At 36.3% G+C, this 23,668-nt stretch overlaps 1 protein-coding gene across 1 annotated transcript in view; it reads right to left on the bottom strand.

The window, feature by feature from the left end:
• The window catches only part of SLC12A2 (solute carrier family 12 member 2), a 90,728-nt gene that overhangs the window by 42,773 nt on the left and 24,287 nt on the right, over positions 1 to 23,668 (bottom strand). Inside the window, exons 2-10 of the mRNA XM_023514764.1 lie at positions 21,196 to 21,315; positions 19,700 to 19,775; positions 19,307 to 19,402; positions 12,196 to 12,335; positions 9,358 to 9,468; positions 7,883 to 7,991; positions 5,480 to 5,607; positions 5,287 to 5,371; positions 2,098 to 2,249 (exon numbers count right to left, since the gene is read on the bottom strand). Coding sequence (XP_023370532.1) covers positions 2,098 to 2,249; positions 5,287 to 5,371; positions 5,480 to 5,607; positions 7,883 to 7,991; positions 9,358 to 9,468; positions 12,196 to 12,335; positions 19,307 to 19,402; positions 19,700 to 19,775; positions 21,196 to 21,315 — 1,017 coding nt within the window. The remainder of the gene's footprint in view (positions 1 to 2,097; positions 2,250 to 5,286; positions 5,372 to 5,479; positions 5,608 to 7,882; positions 7,992 to 9,357; positions 9,469 to 12,195; positions 12,336 to 19,306; positions 19,403 to 19,699; positions 19,776 to 21,195; positions 21,316 to 23,668) is intronic.

Raw genomic sequence — 23,668 nt, forward strand, 5'->3', positions numbered from 1 at the left:
CAGAACGCAGCGGGGCGGAAGGCGTGAGGGCTTTGACTGATACAACAGTGTTCACATTCTGTTTACCTGGCAGTGGTTGAGTCAAGAGTTCAGAAGAGATTACAACGGAGAAATACAGTAAGACATGTAAGACTACATGTAAAATTAAAAATTTAAGACTAACAAGATAGCCCAAATCACTGTATTCACTGAACCAGGAAAAGTCAATTACATGTAAAAAAGCATCATAAAGTGTGGCTTATACAGATATGAGATTCCACCTTACTCCTTAGTTTTGGTCTATTCATCATTCTTCATTTTCCAAATGACCAGGTATTTATATTTTTACAGAATTTTTCCCCATTTTGTGTTGCTTTATAAAATATTAGTTAACAATTTATTTACTTAGTTTAGGAAAGCAGCTTTACTTATACCAGATTCTTCTTTGCTTGAACGAGTTTGTAACTAGACTTGATAAAAAAGACAACAAACTTTTGTGTTTTAAGCAAAACTGACTGGCATCTTTAGTCACTGGGCAGAGACCAATGTTTGTGCCTTTCATACACAATATCAATGTCAGAACTGGCCTAAATCATTAGCTGGATATGAATACTTTCTTTCATTCCTACAACTGGTTCTAGTCTTGTGACTACAAAACAAACTTCTATTACAAAATTGGGTTCAATATTTGTTAGCACTGAAAGTGCAGTGAATTGCTTGAAACTATACAATAAGAAATAATGCTATTATAATTTTTAGTTATAGAATTTTATTGTAAAACATATATTCTACATAAAATAATGAGTTCTAAATAAGTTCTCAATTATTCTATTATATTTACATAATACTGAAAAAATATGGGGAACCAAATTTTTTATTTTTCATTTGACATAAGAACCATATTTTTTTATAATTTTACAGAATATTTTGTTTTAATCTTCTGGATCTATACCTTTGTGTTCTTCTTTCTCCCCTGCTAGAACTTAACTCTCAAAATTGTCATCCAAATTAATTTATGTAAATTCTTTTCCCCTTTTAATAATCTTTTCTCAGTTTCTAAAATGCCAAAAATTTTACAAACTACAATTTCATTTCATTTTTAGTATCTTAATGGAGGTAACAAAAGCAGATGCACTGATTGTCTCCAAGGACTTAAGAAGCAACTTTCAGCAACTTCACACAGTCCATGTTTCAAAAGCTCATTAACTTTCAAATATCCATTCAGAATTAAATTCTGTTGTTAAATAGTGGTTTTGTACTGCATGACTTTTTATGGGCCATAGCTAACTAAATAACACTACTATTGATGCTGATCAAAGACAACCCTAATTAGAAAACTGAACTAATTCCAGTTAGTACAGATTTAAATTGCTCAAAATAAAAAGGAAATACTCAGATATAAAAGTAGTAAAATATGTACTGGATTCATATGCTGAACTACAAAATGCTAACAACAACAACAAAATCCAAGAAATATTAGCAAATGGGGAGACATGCTATGTTCGTGGACTAGGAAATTTAACATAGTAAACATGTCAATTCTGCCCAAATTGACACACAAGTTTAATGCAATCCCTATCAAAATCCCAACAAGCCTTTTTAAAGAGAAAAATATTTTTAAATTTTATATGGAAAGAAAAAAAAAACCTAAACAATTGTGTGAAAGGATAAAGTGGGACAAATTAAAACTTTTTGACCTCAACACTTATTATACAACTAGTCAATAAGAATGTTTGGTATTGGTGGAGGGTCAGACATGAAGATCAGCGGACGAGAACAGAGGCCAGAAAGGAGCCACACAAACGTAACCGTGTGAGAGATGCTTCCTTCTCTGCAAACTACACATACAACACACATTATATACTGTACTCTAGTATAAAAGTGTTACCCTCAGGGGCCCTTGGCTCCTCTTGAACAGCCTCAGAATTTATCCTTCCCTCGTCTTTTGTTTGCCCAGTTAGTTACCCACGTTTGGGGGATGTATACAGTAACAACAGTCCTCTTTTAGAAAGGTGCCAAACTTAGAAGTTACGGCTGTATCCTGAACAGTCAGATCTGGTAGCTACCTTACCCCCAGATAAATATAGGATATCTGTGTAAAATAAATTCGCTGCTCACCTGGAAGTTGTTCATTAGGCCATAGGAACAAGGATTGCTTTCACAAAATGAAAAGTCGAAGTTTAACTTGCAGGCTGCAGAAGTGCAGTTCGTTAGCTCTGTTACAATGGTGTCGTTGACGTTCCCAGTGGCATCCCGAACAACACAAGAACCTAAAGCACAAGCGACAATGAGAACAAGATAGCTAAAATCTAGACTCATTTCAGAATCACACATATTCATAAAGAAACCGAAGTACTGACTACATATATACTTATTTTTAAAAGGATACACTGCATTTATAGTGAAGATGGCTTTAAATTTAGAAATCATGGTCCCTGATATTTACACAGTGAAACTGAACCTTTCATAGAGAATATTTATTCATATACTCTTAAAAACCTTGCAAACATACTGTGGAAAATTAGCACAATTTGTATATTAGCAAAACTATCTCCTGGTCCATTTGGTTAAAATGTCCTTAAGTAAGTATGAAAACACTGTATTAAACAATGGCAGTAATCTTTTCCTATACTCCAAATATTTTCTCTAAGAAACATGGCCAAAAATCAGACTACATGTATCACTGGTCTTCTCCGAGAGGAAAACAACTTTAATGTTAATGAATTGTAATTCTATTTAAGCCTCTGTCTCAAACATGACTACCCTGACAATAAGAAATTACATGGTATCTGAGATTTTCTTAAAAATAATGCATGGGGCATAGTGACTATGTATAGATGAAAAGATTAACCATGTACTTATAATATTTTTGCTAACTTTTTAAAAGTTGGATGATATTGTACTAATTAGAAAATGCTCTACTTTTGGATAAATCAAAAGTTTCTACAATACAATATTTTAAAAATTACTTGAATTGACTGGTAATGGTGGCTCATGCCTGTAATCCCAGCACTTGAGAGGCTGACGCGGGTGGACTGCCTGAGCTCACAAGTGCCAGCAAGAACCTGAGCAAGAGCGAGACCCTGTCTCTAAAAAAGTACCCAGGCATTGTGGCGGGCGGCTGTAGTGCCAGCTACCTGGGAGGCAAGAGAATCACTTAAACCAAGAGTTTGAGGTTGCTGTGAGCTAAGATGCCACAGCACTCTATCAAGTGTGACCAAGTGAGACTCTGACTCAAAAAAAAAAAAATTACTCGAATAACCACTTCATTATACGTTATACGTGTAACAAATAATGTACAACTAACAGTAATCACCAGTCCTTACACTTTGTATATTTTTATTTTCTGAAATGCGTTAACAGTATTATTTCATCATATACCAGGTAAAGAAGATTCTAGGCACTATAGAAAAAAGCCTGAATGAACAGAAAACCAAGTCTGAAAGGGAGGATATTTTAATGACTACACAGACTACATGTAGTTCTTCAGTTTTCAATTTCTTCATCTGCCCTTCAGAGCAACGTCTGCAAAACCACCGTTCCCTTAAGCTACTGGAGGGCCAGAGGAGAACAGGGCCCGAGCCTCCCACTAGGTCGAAAGCCACTATGCTTTCATTGCTTCATGTGCTGATGTTTTTACACCAGCATTTTTTTTGGAGGGGGGTCAATTGCTTTGAACCAGTTAAAGAACAGCTGGCGTAGGAGCTAGGTTCACTGGCCTCCCTACTGAGCGGCCCGGAGGAGCTGCTCCTTCAGGTGCTCACGTCAATGAGCAAGATGAGTGTGAGGGCCAGCAGTTTCCAGGGCAAAGGACAAATAGAAAGTGTTTATCTGTTGTAACAAACTGTAAATTAAACCAGAAACAGTTTATCAATCCTTTAAATTAAGACCAAATTTCTTTATCTACCTGACACATAATGTGCCCAACAAGCATACTGGAAACCTTAGCGGAACACATCTCTTTTGCTAAGGATACACATGTGCGTTTACAGATTGTAAAAATAAATAAAACTCAAGTTCCTCTTCAAATGCCATTGTAGCCTACCATGGTATTATTACCATTTCTAACTCTCATGTAGTAAAATTTCAAAATTACATTTAAGGAAAAAGCAGAGTTTGTAAATATAGGTCTGTTGTTACTTTCTAGCAAATACATGGCAAAAATGAAATTTCTTAGAGAAACACAATGAAAATTTCATTATGCAGTTTACTAACTTGGAGTTTATGATGATTTAGATTAGTACCAAACTAAAATTTACTTTTGTATTATGCTTCAGAAATTTAACAGCAAAATTTGGCTTTTAGAGCTTAAATATTCAAAACAATACTTACATTTTAAGAAAGTACTTTGTAAATATACAGTTTTATGAAAGTGTAATAAACTCGAGACACTGCATGCAAGTTGCATGTGAATTAACAGTAATAATTATAATTAAATTTATGAGTAGTTTCTTGAACTAGAATGTTCCAGGTAATTTAAAGAGCCTACACTATAAATAGCCTTTAAAGCAGTGTGGTTCTCAACCTTCCTAATGCCACAACCCTTTAATACAGTTCCTGTGGGTCGCGACCCACAGGTTGAGAACCACTGCTTTAAAGACCTAATTTAAAAAACCAAAAAGTTCTCTTTGCCATGCAAACAATTCCTTAAAACAAGTGTCATTATGTTTGGTAGTAAAATCTCTGAGCTTCGATTCCTTTGTTTATAAAAGGGGATTTAGAGATTGGTTGACCACCTAAAGTCTTCCGAAGTTCTAAAATGCTATGAGTCCATGCATGTAATAAAATAGTTTTAAAACCATTTTTATTTTATATAGGAAGATGTTAGCAAATCCTTTCATTCAACTTAGTATGGCTTGTTCTTCAAAATCAATGTTTTTATAGTAAAACTATAGCAAGGACTGATGACCTTTAAACAATCTTCACATAATAAAATTATATAAAAATGTAATCATCATAAACAAACATACTCAGAAATTCATACAGTAAAATTCATTTGCTTCTACATATGAACTATGTTTTCTATAAATATATCTCAGTGAAATTTACTTTACAGATAGAACTAATTAATAAAATTATATAATTTATGATTAATAAAAATCCTGGAGAAATAATGCATTTTATGGTTTGAGAATGTCTACAAAATCACTACTAGTTTTCTTAAAACTGTTTGAATTAGAATAAGCAACTTCATGCCTTTTAAGTGAAATATTTTCTGAATTTAAAAATTAAAAAATGCCATGAAATATTTATAGTATGTACATCATGAAATTTCTGAAACACACAAAGAAATACAAGGCTATTTACCTACAGATACTGCAATTCCTACGTAAACCAACGTGGTGATTAAAATGGCTAAGAGTGTTCCTTTGGGGATGGCTGACTGAGGATCCTAGAAGACAAAAAGATTTTTAAAAGTCTATCTTTAAAAATAAATACACACATATCACTTTTTTTTTTTTTTTTACATATAACTGATGGAGTATTTCATGGTACTTACTGCAAGATCACCTGAGATATTTGCTCCAGCCAGAATACCAGTTGCAGCAGGAAAAAAGATGGCAAATACAGAAAAGAAAGTCTCATCCTGTCGAAAATCTGGTCCAAAGTTCTCATTAAATATTTCAGCTGCAGAAAACAAAATATTTTTGGCAATTAATAGATCTGTAACAATTCAAGTCAATAGTAATTGGAATATATGACTCCTAACCTTACTCTGGCTGAAGTAATAGGTAAATTCTTGTGTATTTCCTAAATCAAGCACTGGCATTCCTCTTTTCTTCTATGAATAAATGGCTTACAATCAAAATGATGATCCAATCTGGCTCATATGTTATCTGTCTCTGACTTGATTGTGAATACCAGTGCAACTGTAAATCAATCTCAGAGGTCAAAGTAACAAGGGAAGTAAGGTAACAAATGAAATATCATACTACTAAGGGGGCTTTTTCCCAGTATAACTTTTAGCTTATGTTACTTTCTGCATACATTTCGGCCCACTGCTTTCTATACTGCCTAGTGGTAACCTGTTTGGTTTTTGAGGCTATCTGATAAGTAGGCTAAGATACCCTAAGTTTAGCCACATTTCAACAATAATGAAAGTTTCGACCAATTATCATATTATTTTTCCAAGTTTGCTGTAGATGTGGCTTACTGTGATGCAGGAACCAAACAGATTACCAAAAGACGAATGCCGTTGAGAAAGTAAAAGAACTGAGATCCAGAACACATTGGAGGCACTGGTCTTTAATGGAAGGGAAACTTCTCACAGCAAAAAGAAAAAGGAAAAAATGAATACGACTATTAAGCAGCCATTTGAACTCAAGAACATAATCTGCTTACTGCTGCCCCTACCTTAGCATAGTAAGAGGCAGCCAAGCAATATCAAGAACCAAACGTAAGTCGCATTCCAAAGAACGCGGAGATTAACCTCACACTGGGATAGCCTGATGTTACCTGAACGCAATATAAACTATCACTACACTAAATAACTATATAACTTTCATAAGTTGCCAGAGATCTAAAAACAAAAAGAAAGTGAAAAAGGTAGCTCAGCAGGTATTTACAGGTATTTTTAAATAAAGTCATAAGCAGAAACTATATAATTACTGAGAATATTTTTAGAAGTAATCATCCACTATTTTCTTTTAGGAATAAAAGTGACAAAACAAATGTTTAAAAAAATGCACAATACAAAAAAAATTAAAGTGAAAAAATCATTCATAACTAGAAATGTCACAAATATACCTGTGAGAGTTGAAAATACAGAAAATTATTTAATTGACACTACTAACTTCCATTTCTGGCATGCCCAGTAGACATCTCTTTCCTCAATCCAGGAAATCAGCAATTTAAAGCCCATTTAACAAGTAGGCATATGCACTAGTAATCAGAACAGAAATCACAAAATAAACCCAGGACCAGTAGGCACAATACTAAGTGGGTGTCCTGGGTTAAGGTAGGAACCGTGAAATAATCCGTACAGAACACTGCCAAGCCAACTAAGTCAGTTTCAGACAGAGGTCATACTAGGGCTTGTGGACATACTGTCCAAGGACTGGATGCTGTCACCAGTCAGCAATAAGATTGAGGGGCTTACACCAGAATGAAAATCAACTAGGTCTCTAGGTGCCACAGTTTAGTTGAACTGATTTTATTTTTCAGTAAGACTTTCTGAAAGAGCAAAACCACTGAGTTAGACTCTACACCTTTTCACAGATCAATGAATAGTTCTGAGGAAAACAACTCAAGAGAACTGAAGCTAGGACTTTTTTCTAAGGCTTAAAAAAGGAGGGTTTTAGTCAGGTGAACACACATAGACCCATTAAGTTAAAAGCCTCTCTCATGCTATTGCCAAACTATCCTTTTCAACTTGCATTTTACCTTGCAGAGAGAATTCAGAGTTGCTCGATCAGGTGGGGATGATGGTGGGAGGGGGATACAGAAAGGAACTTCAGAAGATAATAAATGACAAGTAAATTCTCAGACAACTAATATAAGTTGGAGAAATATTTAAGCTGCAATTATACCAAGAAACGAATATTTGCAGTTGTTTTAACAAAGTAAAGCACTTTTAAACTGTTGTGCTTAACTACATCTAAAAGAATGAAAAAGGCATGTTAGAACCAAAGTCACATATTCTCAGAATCAGCAGAGAACAAAAGCACCTTTTGTCAGTAACACCAATCTCCATTACCTTTTGTTGCCAACAATAAAACATGCAAGATATAAATGATTTTTACTCCAATGCACAGCACAAGTAAAACTAAACTGTAAATTACTGTGAATCACCAGACCATATTCAACTGCATTATACAATATCTAAAATGTACTAAATTTATTTAATAATAGAATGCTATAATATGTACCCCGGAAAAGAATTCATTCAATCTTTTTTACTTACATTTATAACCAAAGAATCCTTTGGGCTTCTTACTCTCCAATGGAATAAATGTTCCTATGACGAAATCACCAATAGCAAAAAGAAGAATCACCAAAAGAACAATCTGAGCCTGAAATTTTAAACATTAAAAATCAAAATCAAATATCATGTGTCTATAATTTGATCTAATTCTACCAGAATATAACTTGCATCAGGGAAAGTATTTCTGTTCACCTGTTTCCACAGTGCCTCAAACTGTGACAAACACCAAATATCAATAAATTTTTGTATAATGAACAAATATTTCTTTAAAGAAATAACTTGGAATTGTCTTGCCCCAACAAATAAGCAAGGTGATGAATATGTTAATCAGTTCAATGTAAGCATTTCACATTGTGTATCAAATATAACACTGAACCCCATAAATTCCAAATGCTGTAGGCTTACATCATCCTCTATCATTCATTCCTAACACACTGTCCAAGGACTGTACGTTATTACCAGTCAGCAACAAGATTAAGGGGCTTATACCAGAATGAACAGAGACATCTTTGAAGAAATAACCTGGACCATTTTAGCACTACAGTCCTGACACAGGGAAATAAATTTGTCACAAACACAAGTTTTATACAAGGTCCAAACATAATGCTGAATGTGGGATTTCTAAAGAAAAAGAAGAAGAAAAAGCACAGAAAGAAGAAGACAGTGTACAAGAGGGAAATGCAAGTAGCAATGGGCCTGGAAGGAAAGAACTATCTGTGAGAACTACCAGGCCCCTCCTTCACTCTCAACTTGCACTAAAACTGAGCAGATACTCACGAAAAACTGTCATTTGTGGAACATGAACTACTTATATGCTAATCATGCCCCAGGTAGTAAGAATTCTATATTTTTCAATAAAGTTAATTTGTTAGATATGTAAAAAGATGATTTAATTTTACATCAATATATGTGACTAAAATATATAACTGCTTCATGTTTAAGTTAAACTTTAAAATAATGAAGCCAAATATTTAATTTGGGCTACATTACACAGTAGAATCTGTAAGCTGACCACCCAAGGGACTGTAACAAATTGGTCAACATAAAGAGGTGGTCAACACAAGGAACTAGTTCTACTGTGCTGATACATACACGTGGTGCATGTCTGGCCTATGAAAATCAGGTCAACTTGAGGTGCTCAATGTAGGAGGATGGTCAACTGTAGAGGTTCTACTGTAAATTTTCCTGAACATATCTATTCAAAACAAGATTGAGAGATGGACAAGAAGGTGGGAAACTCAAAATTGAGAAAGTACTGTTTAACTGGATCCTGAGTGTTATCTCTAAATATTCCTCACTTTGTCATGTAGAACATCACCTATACACAAACTTCTGTGACAATGGCCATTTAGGTGCCAGTAGAATCTGAAAATATTACTGCACTTTCATTCCTAAAACATAAACTCTAGAAGTTCATAAATTAAATGTTTATAGACATGCCTGTCATGACTTACTTTTGCTTCCCACTCCATTCCGGCTACTGAGATACCTAAAAGAATCACCACTGTAATGGCTCCAATAATTCGGATATCATTGATTTCATCTATCATAAGAATGGAATGTTCCTAGAAGAGATGATTATAATGAACAATATTAATCAGTTGACACAAACACTTAAATTCTTTTTCAAATAGTTTAGAAATATCACAGCACCTTACATGTAGAAGTTACTTACTTAACAAATAAATGGAAGACCTAAAGGAATGAATCACTGTTTACTATTGAGGTGTCATTCAAGGACTCAGTAACAGCTAATGTGTGATTCAATTAATACTGCTTTGCTTACCATAGATTCAATAAATAAAAAGAAATTCTAACAAGCAAATAAAAAAATATGAGCAGTGGTATTGCTAGTTAGGATTTTTAAAGTTACCCAGCAAAAATTTATTTCATATTCATTGTGACTAGCAAACTCATACTTTTCATCATTTTTTTATATCACATGAGAAAAAGAAAGAAACAAACTTTCATGCTGTTGTTCAAAAACACACACTGTTCCCATTCTGTAAGTAAAATTATTTGTAGTTTAATGTCAATGACTTTTTAAAGAATTTCTATATAGGTTATCACTAGGTAAACAGCTATTTGTGAATTACTACCGCTCCTCAAATAAGGTAATAAAAAGCACAAGAAACTAAAATATAATTTGTATTTTTGGTAACTTAGGATGAAGGTATATTACAACTGAAAAAAGTATACAAGATTTACCACCATTTAATCAATGCTTTTAAAACAAATCCTTTATAAAAGTCAACAAGAGAGAAAATAAATTGCTTAAATTCCAGATAAATGAACTTAATACAAAAAAATGAGACCAAAACCTCCCCAGATCCAATTCTTGCCAACCAAAGACATAGAAAGTGCTAATATGATATTGAACCAACACATTCTTAGCTTTTGAACCTGAAGGATCCCATTTGATTTAATAAAACAGTATATATACTTAACTCTGCAAAAGAAATTACATTTTTTGTAAGTTCAATTTGATATCTCTTGAATTAATCTGATTCCCAATGGCATTTGGATAATCATACCTGAGAATTACTTGCAAAAGAAAAAAATGGTGGTACTTTAAATACGTATCTATTGGTTTGTTTTTATATTCATGGACCATGACTTCAAAAGAATACTACAGCTGTAGCTCAATATTTATATATTAAATCTTGTTCTAAATATTTCTTTCAAACTTGGTTAAATTTCTCTCAATTTAACTTTCCACAAAACAAAAATCATTTCTAAACCCTTATCACTCAGATAAGAATTCAGAGTAAAACTTATACTTTGGCCCCTCAAAATAACACACACACTAAATTAAAGAAAGAAAGAATGAACTCAAATAACTATGCTGCTTGCTTACCATATTATAGCCCTTCCTTTGCTCCGTCCCTTTGGCCTACACAGGTAAAGATCAATGCCATCTTGGCGTCAGTCCTTTACAGATTTTACACTTCATAATGTGCCACCTACTACTGTAGAAGAACAGTTACGGCCTAACCTGATATGAACTATCGGTGTCACTCAAGGGTCCTCTCACTTAGTAATATTGAAGAATCCTATTTCACCCTAACTTTTTTTTTTTTTTAGAGACAGAGTCTCACTTTGTCGCCCATGGTAGAGTGCCCTGGCGTCACAGCTCACAGCAACCTCCAACTCCTGGGCTTAGACGATTCTCTTGCCTCAGCCTCTCAAGTAGCTGGGACTACAGGGTGCCCATCACAACACCTGGCTATTTTTTGTTGTTGCAGTTTGGCCAGAGCCAGTTCGAACCCGCCACCCTCAGTATATGGAGCTGGTGCCCTACCCACTGAGCCACAGGTGCCACTCTCACCCTAAATTATTTAATTATTCAATGACTTTTCAAGTTTTCTGAACTCCAAAGTAGTATTACCAACTGCCTTCTGCCCACCTCTGTTTGGACAGACCCCTGTTACTCACATTTGCACACCTAAAACTAAACTGTCCTGTGTGCTCTACCTCACAGTGAATGGCATCATCTTCCATATAAAGCCCCAAGTTGGAAATCTGTGTATAAACTTGAAATGCTCAGTTTTCTTTCTGTAATTTCTACATACCATTAATCAAGTCCACTCATTCAGTTTTTTAAAAAATCTTTTAAATTCACTAACATCTCTCCAACCTCATTGGTCACTGTATTAATTAACATAAGCTACTAACTCTTTTTCCAGGACACTACTATACCTTTTAAATGGTCTGCATCTCCACCTGTGATTCTCAACCCATTCTTCATACCATGGTCAGATACTTCTCTAAGCCCTAAATCTGAGCATGTCACGGCCCCCAATTCTAATCAAAATACAATTCAAACTACAAATGAGACCCTTCCTAGCCTAGTCTTTAAATGTCTTGCCACTTTGTATTCCAAGAATACTGAAATACCCCACCCTTTCCAAGCCCTTGTTTCTCTTCCCTGTTCCCTCAATCAACCCCTCCCTTCCCATTTGCTTGCTAATGCCTAGGCTCCCTTCCCTGGAGAGCCAGTCACTGACACTGCCCCGCAGCCCCCATTCCTGGTAAGTAAAGGCTCCTCCACGATGTAAGTGCTTCTCCTTTATGTGGCCAAGGCTGTCTATACTTATCCACTGCTGGCATCTATTATAATCTATCTCCCACACTAAACTTCTTGAAAGACCAGTTTCTTGGACTCCACATCACTGCTTTCCTAACCTCTGACATGGTGGCACATAAGCCCTTAGTGAAGATCTGGGGAATGACTGATTATCTTCATAATAGCACATTGTACCATGGTACAAATGATTTAAAAAGTGACTTACCTTCAGCAACTCCACCACAGTCTCTGCAAATCCAACCACATACATGGCAACTGCAACAGCATTTGCAAAAGCAAAGATCAGGCCAATTGCACCACCGAACTCTGGCCCTAGACTTCTAGATATCAAATAATATGCTCCTCCTAAAGAAAAGGAAAACAGAACAAAAAGATTAAAGCTAGGATTGAAAATGTAAATCATCCTTCTAATTACACAGAAGTGTAATTAAAGCAGCTAAATTAATTGCCAAGTCAGTGAGTGTATTTTTAGAAATTAAACACCCAAGAAGAATTCCTCGCAATCAACTTTATTTGTTAACAATTTCCAACATTCACAGAATTCTCCCCATGTCAGATATAAAATCACCCCACTTTCTTTTTTGAAAGCTTAAGTTAAAATTGGGGGCATAGCCTCTTTCTTCATATTCATAGAAACCAAGATTATTTCCCAGTGATTTTCTAAATAACATATTTTATTTTATAACTTTTAAAATTACTGTTGACATAATTTCAGTTATTTATATTACAGCAATTTGCTGGGAATGTGAATACCAAGGCGCAAAAGAAAAAGAAAACAGTCTCACAGCAAACTGCAAAGAACAGCACATAGTAGCATCCCAAAGAGACATAGTTTGTAGTCTAGCAAATCCTGCCTAAATAGCAAGAGTGAACAAAGACGTTATGTACGGGCTATCACGAAGCAAGTTTTTTTAACTTAAAATATTAATCAGTACTTTAGTTTGAAGTCAATCAACCATCTGGAACTTCTAAGAGCTCTTCTAAAATTCTAATTAAACTTTGGCCATTAGATCATAATTAAAACTTAATTTTAGTAATACTGAAGTTACATACATATTTCTATGTGATGATGAAATAATGTAATCCCTAAGACCATATAATGAAATGTCATTGCACAGTTAATATTTCTACTGTCCATTTGATATGAAGATAAATATAACAAAAAATTCTGCATCTTGATAAAGGACTAAATATGCCAAATTCATCTGAAAATATTTACAATTGGCAGTGCCTGTAGCTCAGTGGGTATGGCACCAGCCACATACACCAAGGCTGGTGGGTTCGAACCCAGCCTGGGCCAGCTAAAACCAATGATAATTGCAACAACAACAAAAATAGCTGGGCGTGGTGGGAACCCACAGTCCCAGCTACTTGGGAGGCAGAAGCAAGAGAATAGCTTAGGGCCAGGAGTCCAGGGTTACTGTAAGCCACGGCACTCTACCAAGAGACTCTGTCTCAAAAGAAAAGAAAAAAAATATTTGCAATAGGTTTTATGGTTGAATCCTCTGATCAATTCTGAAAATGTTCTATAGCTTAAACTCATTCACTAAAAATTTCTTTGGTTTTCATTACCTTGAAAGTTCAAAAAAAAAAATGCAATCTAACCATTTACCATCAACCTTTAATTTTTTCCTTGAAAAACAAAATGTGGCAGAAGTATGATTAGAACAGGAAACACATCCTATAGCTAACAAAGAATTAAATTTATAATAATCCACCCTGTACCCCTACCAAGCCACACACAAAATAACTGATGCCTGAGATGGCTTCAACGGAGAGGAAGAAATATGATCAATTTTATACAAGTTCTTTCAGTACATAGAAGAGGGAACTCTGGAACTCCCCTTATGAGATGAGCAAAAAAAAAAAAAAAAAACCCTAGTGCCTATGGCTCAGTGAGTAGGGCACCAGCCCCATATACCAAAGGTGGTGGGTTCAAACCCAGCCCTGGCCGAACTACAACCAAAAATAGCCAGACCTTGTGGCAGGCGCCTGTAGTCCCAGCTACTTGGGACACTGAGGCAAGAGAATCGCTTAAGACCAGGAGTTGGAGGTTGCTGGGAGCTGTGTGACGCCACGGCACTCTACCAAGGCCAATAAAGTGAGACTCTGTCTCTACAAAAAAAACCTAAAAAGGTTAGTATAAGAAAACGAAATTTCAGTTCAATATTCCTTATGATCATAAACTCAAAAATCTTCAACAAAATGTTAGCAAGTAAAATTCAGTAGAAAGGCATAGTCTCTGACCAAGTAGGATTTATTCCACAAATAGTAGGTTGTTTTAGTGCAGAAAACTATATAATTTGTGATAATAACAGAATAAGAACAGAAAAGACATAGAAAAAGTATGACATAGAAAAAGCATGACAAAATTCAACACCCATTCAGGATAAAATTTCTCAGCAACTTAGAAATAGAACTTTGTCAATCAGGTAAGTATTCTCCCAGAAACCTTATTGTTAATATCTTAACAGTGATGTATTATGCTCAAATAATTCTCCCTGAGACCGGGAAAAAGGAAAGGATGTTTATTCTCATAATTTCAGTCACTTCTGTACTATAGATCTTAGCTCGCTCAACAGGCAAGAGAAAAAAAGGAAAACGTCCCAAGACTTTGAAAAAAAGTCAAAACCATATCTATTCACAGATGACACGTGTTTGTTTAGAGCAAGGTCAAAGCCTACAAAACTGAGATATGAAAATCTATTGTATTTCTATACACATGGGCAGAGGCAACAAAAATATGGGAAGTTTTTTATAACATGAAATAGTTAGGGATATATTTAACAAAGTTTATACAAGACCTCTATATTAAAAATTATAAGAAACACACTCTGGAAGGCTGAGGGAGGAAGATCACTGGAGCTTGGAGTTCAATACCAGCCTCAGCAAGAGTGAAACCTCATTTCTACTAAAAATAGAAGAATTAGCCAGGTGTTGTGGCAGGTGCTTATAGTCCTAGCTATTCAGGAGGCTGAAGCAGGAGGATCACTTGAACCCATTTGAGGCATCTGAGGTTGCCATGAGCTAGGCTGAGACCATGGGACTGTAGCCTGGGCAACATAGTAGGTGAGACTCTGTCTCAAAAAAAATGAAAAATAAAGAAAAAGAAGACCCACTTAAATGGAGATATAGCATTGGAAAATTTGATATTGTTGACTTGATAATTTTTCTCAAATTAATTTTTAGATTGAAATCCCAAAGGCACCAAGGTTTTCCAGTTTGATTCATTTGGGGGGTGGAAGATAAAGTAGAAATTGGCACAGTTAATTCAAAATTTATATGAAATAGTCAAGGACCTACAAAAGTCAAAACAATTATGAAAAAGAAAAATAAAGTTGGTACACTTAGGACTTAGTTTAAGCTGAGCAATCAAGCCAGGGGTCATAGCAGTATTGGTGTAGGGTAAACCACTGATGGTCAGCATAACGTCCAGACAGTACACAATGGATTTTTCAACTATGGTATCAAAAATAATTCCATAAAGAACAGACCATTTTTTCAAAAACAGTGCTGGAACAAGTGGATATTTGGAGGGGTAGGGGCACAGGACAAAAAGGCCACATCTGCCTCGCGTTCTACACAAGACTGTTCATAGGCAAAAACCTAAAAGCTAAAACCATAAAGCTTCCAGAAGAAAATTTAGGAAACTACCTTCATGACCTTGGGATAGGCAAATATTTTAATGAGAATAAAAGCACTATTGAGGAGGTGGGGGGGATCACGGGGAGTGGTACACCTTTTGGGGGCAGAACCCTATTATGGGAGGGTCTTTACTGACACAAGTAATCAATGTAATCTGGTTCTTTGTACCCTCAATGAATCCCCAACAATTAAAAAATAAAAGCACCATCATAAAAGAAAACATCAGAAACTGGACTTCATCAAAATATTAAAGTTCTGTTTGTCAAAAGGCATAATTAAGGAAATGATAAAAATGATAAAAGCAAGGCACAGACTGAGAAAAATACATATAATAAATATGTCTTGTACCTAAAATACATAAAAAAACAAACTTGTACAAATCAATGACAAAAACATAATTTAAAAATTGGCAAAAAATTTGACTATATTACAAAGGAGTGGCCATAAGCACATGAAAAGATGCCTATCATGAAGCATCAAGAAATATAGTCAGACACCATTTAGCATCCACAGGAATAGTTATAATCAAAAGGAAAAGCTCGGTGCGCTGGCTCACACCTATAATCCTAGCACTTTGGGGAGACTGAGGCGGGAGGAGCTCTTGAGGTCAGGAGTTCAAACCAGTCTAAGCAAAGTAGTAAAACCTCAACTCTACAAAAAAATAGACAAATTAGCCAGGCTGGTAGGATATGCCTATAGTCCCACCTACTCCAGAGGCTGACGCAGGAGGACTGCTTCAGCCCAAGAGTCTGAGGTTGCAGTGAGCTATGATCACCCCGCTGTGCTGTAGGTTCAAGTAACAGAGCAAGATCTTCTCTCAAAAAAAAAAAAAAGTTGAAAAGATAAAACACAAAGTCCTAGCTACTCAGGAGGTCGAGGCACGAGGATCACTCAAATCCAGGAGTTTGATTTTGCAGTGAGCTATGATGATGCCACTGCACTCTAGCTTAGGCAACAGGGCAAGACTTTGTCTCAAAAAAAAAAAAAAAAGGTCAAATTAGTGTTGGCAATAAAGTCTCACATATTACTGATGACAATACGAAATGGAAAACTATGTAGCAGTATCTTACGAAGTGAAACATTTACCTACCCTATGAATCACTAAGTCCATTCCTAGGTATTTCCCCCAAATGAATAAAAACACATAGCTACAAAGATTTAATCTACGAATATTCATGTCAGCTTATTCATTCTAGCAGCCTAAATAAAAATAAACCCAAAGTCTATCAACAAGTACTGAAGAAACAAAGAAACAAAAACTCGTATGGTCATCACGAGTTTTACAGTAGTAAGACAGAATACTACACGGTAACAAAAATGAACAAACTGCTAACATATAGAAAAACAGGGATGAATATCAGCAACATTATTCTTGAGCAAGAGTGTGACACAGAGCACTGTCTGTGTGATTCCAGTCTGGGACAGAAGTGAGGGACTGGTTGCAAAGGAACGCAGAGAATTTTCCGCTGTGATGGAAATATTCTGTATCATAATTAGAGTAGATATGCTTACCAAAACTCACAGAACTATATAAAACCTGGGCATTTCACTGCATGGGGATTTATTTCAATAATGTTGATTTAATAAGCTATAAATCCTTGTCATTTAAAACTAGCATTTTAAAAGTTACACTCTAATAAAAATGAGGTAGCACAAACTACTCATGTGTTTGGTTTCAAGAGAAGATTAAACAGTTGTAGCTTTATTAGCCAAGTTCATCAGCTTACTGCTTACAACAAAAGTCACAAAGTTTTCAGCTAGAGGGGAGGAGGGAAGAGGAAGAGACAACGGGATTGGTGTGCTCTCACCTAGGAGCAACAGTGTAAGGGTATGTGGCACACACCTGGGTGAGGGGCACAACTACAACTTGGACTCTCCCTAAGAAATGCAAACAACGTAAGCTAATCATATGTACCCTCACATTAATCCGAAATTTTAAAAAACATTTTTTTCAGTTATTTTTAAAGCTGGACTATGTGTTAAATGTAAGATTGTTTTAAAAGGCAATTAAATGTACCTATAAGTCTTTTTGGAAAAACAAACAAAAACCCCAACCCTAGTTCAGGATCATCAGCACATGATATCTGCAAAATGAAAGACATGAATTCCTCAGCACCACCTACCACCCTCTCCAGACTCTGCTGTGGTTCATACGTATAACCTCATAGAAGTCCAGTAGTAGAAATCTCAGGTCATCAAGCCAAACTTCTCACTTATACATAGTAAGGCTGAGGTTCAGAAAATTTCTTAACTTGAATAAGTAGAAAGCTGTGAGAACGCTCAAGTGACCTGTTCTTCAGTCCCACAACTAAAATGACTGGTCATTTCTTTAAATTCATTACTTTCTCTTTTACCTTCTATAGGCTTCCTTTTGGGGCAAACCTACTTCATTCAGTTGGAGAAATACCTAATGATAATGAAAGAACTCCAAACTGCACAATGCAATGTTTTCTTCCTGCATGTTCTTCCTTTGTGAACTATCACTTTGAGAAAACTGAAGCAACACTGCAACGTAAGGTCACTTGTCAGACAAATCTGTACAGGCTCTACATTCTCACACTCTCCGTGGGATTCCAGGACAGAAGCCTGGACGCAAAGTCTTTAGAGGTCGCTCTGTGTGTGTGTGTGTGTATACACTATCAATAGTATTTTAAAAAATGGCTTTTTGGTCACAATCCAGGAAAATCTATATTTTTTGAAGTTTAGATTCAAATTCATGCTCCATTCCCTGTGAGGTCAAAGCTAGATTCTAAGTTTTGAGAAGAAATTCTTTGATGATTTTATTCCCTGATCCCTTGCAAATACCTATCACCGCAATCCATATCTCCTCCCACCTCCATTCCCCAGTAGTGGCAGATGGAAATGAACCATGGGGCATCCAGGTGACAGGAAGGCAAGAACAAGCTCTCACTGTTGTCTCACTGACTCTGTTGGACATACCCCCATCTTACACCCCATGCATGCAGCTCAGTTCAGACCTAGATAGACACCTAAGACATCCATAACAGTGATGTACGCTCAGCAGTCACAATCAGACTGACAGGAGCTACCCATTACCCAAGACCACAGTGATCATATTCTTTGACATATGTAGACAATGGCAAAAAATGAACAACTCAGCCTAGCACACATTCACATGTGCTCCCCTACCCCTCCACTCCCTAGATCTAGAGGACATCAATGAAAGAGGCCTCAAAGTAGAGAGGTAGACTTGAAAGTGTGGATTTAGAGTCCTAGGTATAACTCCCACAAAGCCCATCAGATCCTGGGCGAGGTACTCTGCCTCAGTGTCCCTCAGTGAAGGGGGAGGGGGAGGTTCTACCCGTACAATGGTAACCGAACACCAGAATGTATGTTACTGATCCAGGACTGGAGCCTAGGAGGAGGGAACAGGATGCAGCTAAGCGGAGAAGAGACCAAAGTACAAGTCATATTCTTGCTACCTGACACGCTGAACATCTTAAATAATACAAAGTGCGTGTATATGGGGCAATATAAAATTTTACTCTCAAATACACTAGTTTGGAAGTACTCAGTAGTAACTTTCCTGTCTACATAGACTTCATATGTTGCTTTTACGTAGGTGAAAAATAATTAGAAATACAATTTGTATCTCTATTTTTAATAAATGTAATCTGATGATAGTGAAACAAAAAAAAGAGTGAAATTACCTCCTCTTACAAATCCATTCGTAGCTATTGCTGAAGTGGACAATCCTGTGATAGTCGTCACAACGGTGGCCATCATTATTACAACAACTGACAGACCTTTAGGGAAAAAAAAAAAGAAACTGAGAATACTTACACTCTCACTTCAACCTGCCCTTATCTACAATTCATTATCTGAGCAGAATGCATCGACACTATAAGCCATGCATTACCTAATTCTGATCCCATTTTATAAAAATCCAATCAGAATTATGAACAGAGTAACACTAAGACAACAATTAGAGGAAAATACAGATCACAACAACCCCAACTGCCTGAGTTTTATGGGGTGGAGAGCTCAGACTCAGCTATTTTGCTCATGTGTTCTCAAATCAAGCAGAACAGAGCTTCACTTACCTATTCCAGCTTGACCCACAATCCACGATAATCTAATGAAAAGCATCACACCCCAAATGTTTAACATACAACGTACCTAGAAGGGAGAAAGAGGGGAAGATACAGATAAAGCAGGGTCACCAAACAGCACGGCAGTAAACACTACACCAGCCAGAAGCAGGATAATACCTGTGTGACTACAGAAGATAATCTTTAAATATATTTCCTACCCCACTCTTTTAAGTCTTTTTTAAGAACCTTACGACAGCACACGTTTGAGCTAACATAAATGCACTGACAGTAATGTGAGAGTGTATGTAAACACATACGCTTCACAGTTATTTAAAGCAGGAGAAGCAAAATAGAAAACGTATTTTAATAATCACTTGTAAAATAATCATCATTTTTGCTCAGTCTTTTAATGAGAACATTTTTCATTCTTTTCATATGATTTCTTCCACAGATTTAAGTATTTGTCAATACAAAATGCCAACTGTTCAAACTTTTCTAAAAACTTCAATTTGTGCAAGTTTCTCAAATTCACTTTTACTTTTATTTATTATGCTCACACATCCAACAGTCTCCTAAAATACTAAAATCTAACAACAGGCAAACAATAATACCTAGAGCTTCACATTCATCCTACTGATGAGACAAGAAAATTACTAAAAGAACTGCAATTTTTCTTCTACTTCTCCCTTGAATTCCAATACAAGCCCTATTAAGGGCTTCCCAAGTCTCAATAAGAAGGCAATCTAGGGCGGCGCCTGTGGCTCAAAGGAGTAGGGCGCCGGCCCCATATGCCTGAGGTGGCGGGTTCAAACCCAGCCCCAGCCAAAAAAAAAAGAAGGCGGCAATCTAATTCCAATCTGGGGCATTAAAGAAACTCGTGCCTTAGTGGTCCTTACGTGTGTTTTGAACTGAACCCAAATTTCCTAACAAATCTTTTCATTAGCAGGGGTGAGGGACAGCAAGCAGCAGCTTTTCTTGCTTCCTTTGGTGCTTGAAATCAGAAGGCAGCAGGTTCCCCACCCAGGCCAGAAAATCAGAAGTAAATGCAAACCATCATCACCCAGACCTGCGCATGGAAATTAATTTAAGAAAAGGAGACCTTTACTCTGTTACTTGTTACCTTCCATAAGCTTCTCTTCAAAAGATCAGAGAGTTAGCTTGAAAGGAAGCTGTGTATTTAAGCTCTGCTCCCTGCTTGGCTTTCATTGATAACTTTATAGCTAATCTCCAAAATGTGACAATATGTGAGGTTCACAAGTGGCAATGAAATATAATGTACAGGAAGTCAGGGATAATTTGGTTAAATTAAAACATACATCTTCTTTACTGAATTTAAGGTCCAAAAGGAAAAGAGATACAAGTTATTAATGTGGCCTTCCCGGGTACTTGGATAAGTTATAACAGGGAAAAATAAAAATTTTCTTGAGAACTAATAACGATATTGAGAAGGCTGTATAATCAACAGAAATGCTGTAATTCTAAAATGCAAGCCCACATGTACATACTAAGACACCCTTGATCCAGCCGAACTTCACGACCCCTTTACTCTCTGCCGCGTATGTAACCACCGCGTCTCTGGTTGGAGTACTTTCTTCTCCATTGGCAAAGCCATCCTCAAAAGGTTCCTGGTTATAAAAAGAAATGAAAATTATGTGTAAGAGTTATTTAAAATTTAAAATAACTTGATAAATAAAAAAAAAACTAAATTCACTTAACTGTAGTTAGAAAGATACAGTATAGATTTCCAAGCATCAAGGGTTTTTTAATATTTTACCTAAGGAAAATGTAAAGGAACTCTCAATTACTGAGAGTCCTTAAAATTTAACTCTCCCCATGACAGTAAACCCATTTTAATACGCATTTTAATTACACTTTGGTGAAGTCTGCAGAGCACTAACAATACCGACTGCTGGGCACAGACTAGCTGTCAATCAATTCGGACCACATCTCCCCAGCCACAAACCCACTTCACACAGTCCCCTCCTTTCCAACATCTGAAATGTCAACAATAACAATTTAAAGCTTCTCTTCATGACCAGTGAATACGGTTTTCCCTTTACACACCAAGATGGCAGGAGTCCCTGGAGCCCAAGATTCGTTCTTATCTCCTCCCTTTCCTCACTCCTAATCTGCATTCAGTCACTCAAGCATTCTTCAAACTTTCTTTTGCAATTTTTCTCAGATTTAGACATAAACTGATGTTTCCTTCTTAGGTTTTTATGTTCCATGTCTGATTCTATAATTCTTAGCTCTTTGTTCTCAACTTACTGCCTCTCTCAGTGTTGTTGTGTCCCCATACATCCAAGGCGTACAACACACTTCAAATTAGTAACAGGGTCTTTAAAAGGTCATAAAGGGAGAAGGGAGATGACTTGGGAAATGAAAGACATTCTGGATCTAAACTATTGTCCCAGACAGCCCACAGTTGTTCCTGTACCTGTATCTTCACAGCAGAAAATAAAATACAGCTGTATTCCAGACATTTTTTCCTTACATGCAGAAGAGACTAATTAATAATATTATTATTTTTTTGTGTGAGACATAGTCTTACTATGTCACCCTCAGTAGAGTGCCGTGGCATCACAGCTCTCAGCAACCTCAAACTATTGGGCTCAAGTGATTCTCTTACCTCAGCCTCCCAAATAGCTGGAACTACAAGCGCCTGCCACAATGCCCAGCTATTGGTTTGCTGCAGTTGTCATTATTGTTTAGCAGGCCCAGGCCAGGCTCAAGCCCACCACCTTCAGTGTATGTGCCCGGTGCCCTACTCACTGAGCTATGGGCACCAAGCCAAGACTGATTAAATTTTTAAAACCATTCTCAGTGCTTCAGAGACGTCAGTGAAATTCTGAATATAATTTCTAATTACAGAAATGAGATGCAGCACATTTTGTGCTATGACAGTGCAAAATTTACATAATGCACACTTCCCTTTTCCCTTGACCAACATCTGCCATTCAATTCCATTTAATGCAATATTTCTATATGTTTTATTTATTCACTTATTTAATTAACTTATTTTTTTCAGACAGAATCTCACTCTATTGCCCCAGGCTAGAGTGCCATGGTATCAGCCTAACTCATAGCAACCTCAAAGTCCTTGGCTCAAGCGATTCCTCCTGAAGCTGGCGCTACAGGCACCTGCCACAACACCCAGCTATTTTTTTCTATTTTTGCTCAGGTTGGTCTTGAACTGAAGCTCAAGTGATCCTCCTACCTCAGCCTCCCACAGTGCTAGGATTACAGACTGGAGCAACTGGGCCCAGCTGCTTTTAAAAGTGCTAATCAATCCAGATCAGCTCTTAGATTCTGTATTTATTTAGCTTAAACACTGATAATTCTTTGATCATGAAGAGAAGAAACATTAAAATAAACCAGAAGCAATACTTTGGGTATTTTTTAAAAAATAGTTTAGCTTTTTGATAAGAGACAAATCCTCACAGACTTAGTTATAACCTCAGCTACATGAAATACGTGGAAAATGACTAATTTAAAGACTATTAAGAACTGAAATATGAATCTAACGTAAAACACTTCTGATAGTAGCTCACAACTAAGAATAATTATAATTTTTCTTATAACATGGTTTTATAACTATTATCTAAAAATGATTACTGTACTGTAAGAGGAATGTCCGTAAGTATGGTACTTTACTCCCAGAAAAAATTTAAAAGCATCCCAAGTCTACTATACTTTTTAAACAGCACTGAGACATAATTCACATGCCACACAATTCACCCATTGAATACAATGACTTTTAGTGTATCTACAAAGCTGTATGACTATCACCACAATCAGTTTTACAATATATTTATCACCCTAAAAAGAAACTCAGTGCCCATTAGTCACTCCCCATTCCTCCTTCCTCTAGCCCCTGGTAACCACCAACCAGCTTTCTGTCTCCAAAATTTGTCTACTCCAACACTGCATGTAAATGCAATCATGTGATATGTGTACAGACTCTGAGTGTAGCTTCTT

Source organism: Otolemur garnettii, unplaced genomic scaffold (genome assembly GCF_000181295.1).
Source record: "Otolemur garnettii isolate 467f Iridium unplaced genomic scaffold, OtoGar3 scaffold00003, whole genome shotgun sequence".
Lineage (NCBI taxonomy): Eukaryota > Metazoa > Chordata > Mammalia > Primates > Galagidae > Otolemur > Otolemur garnettii.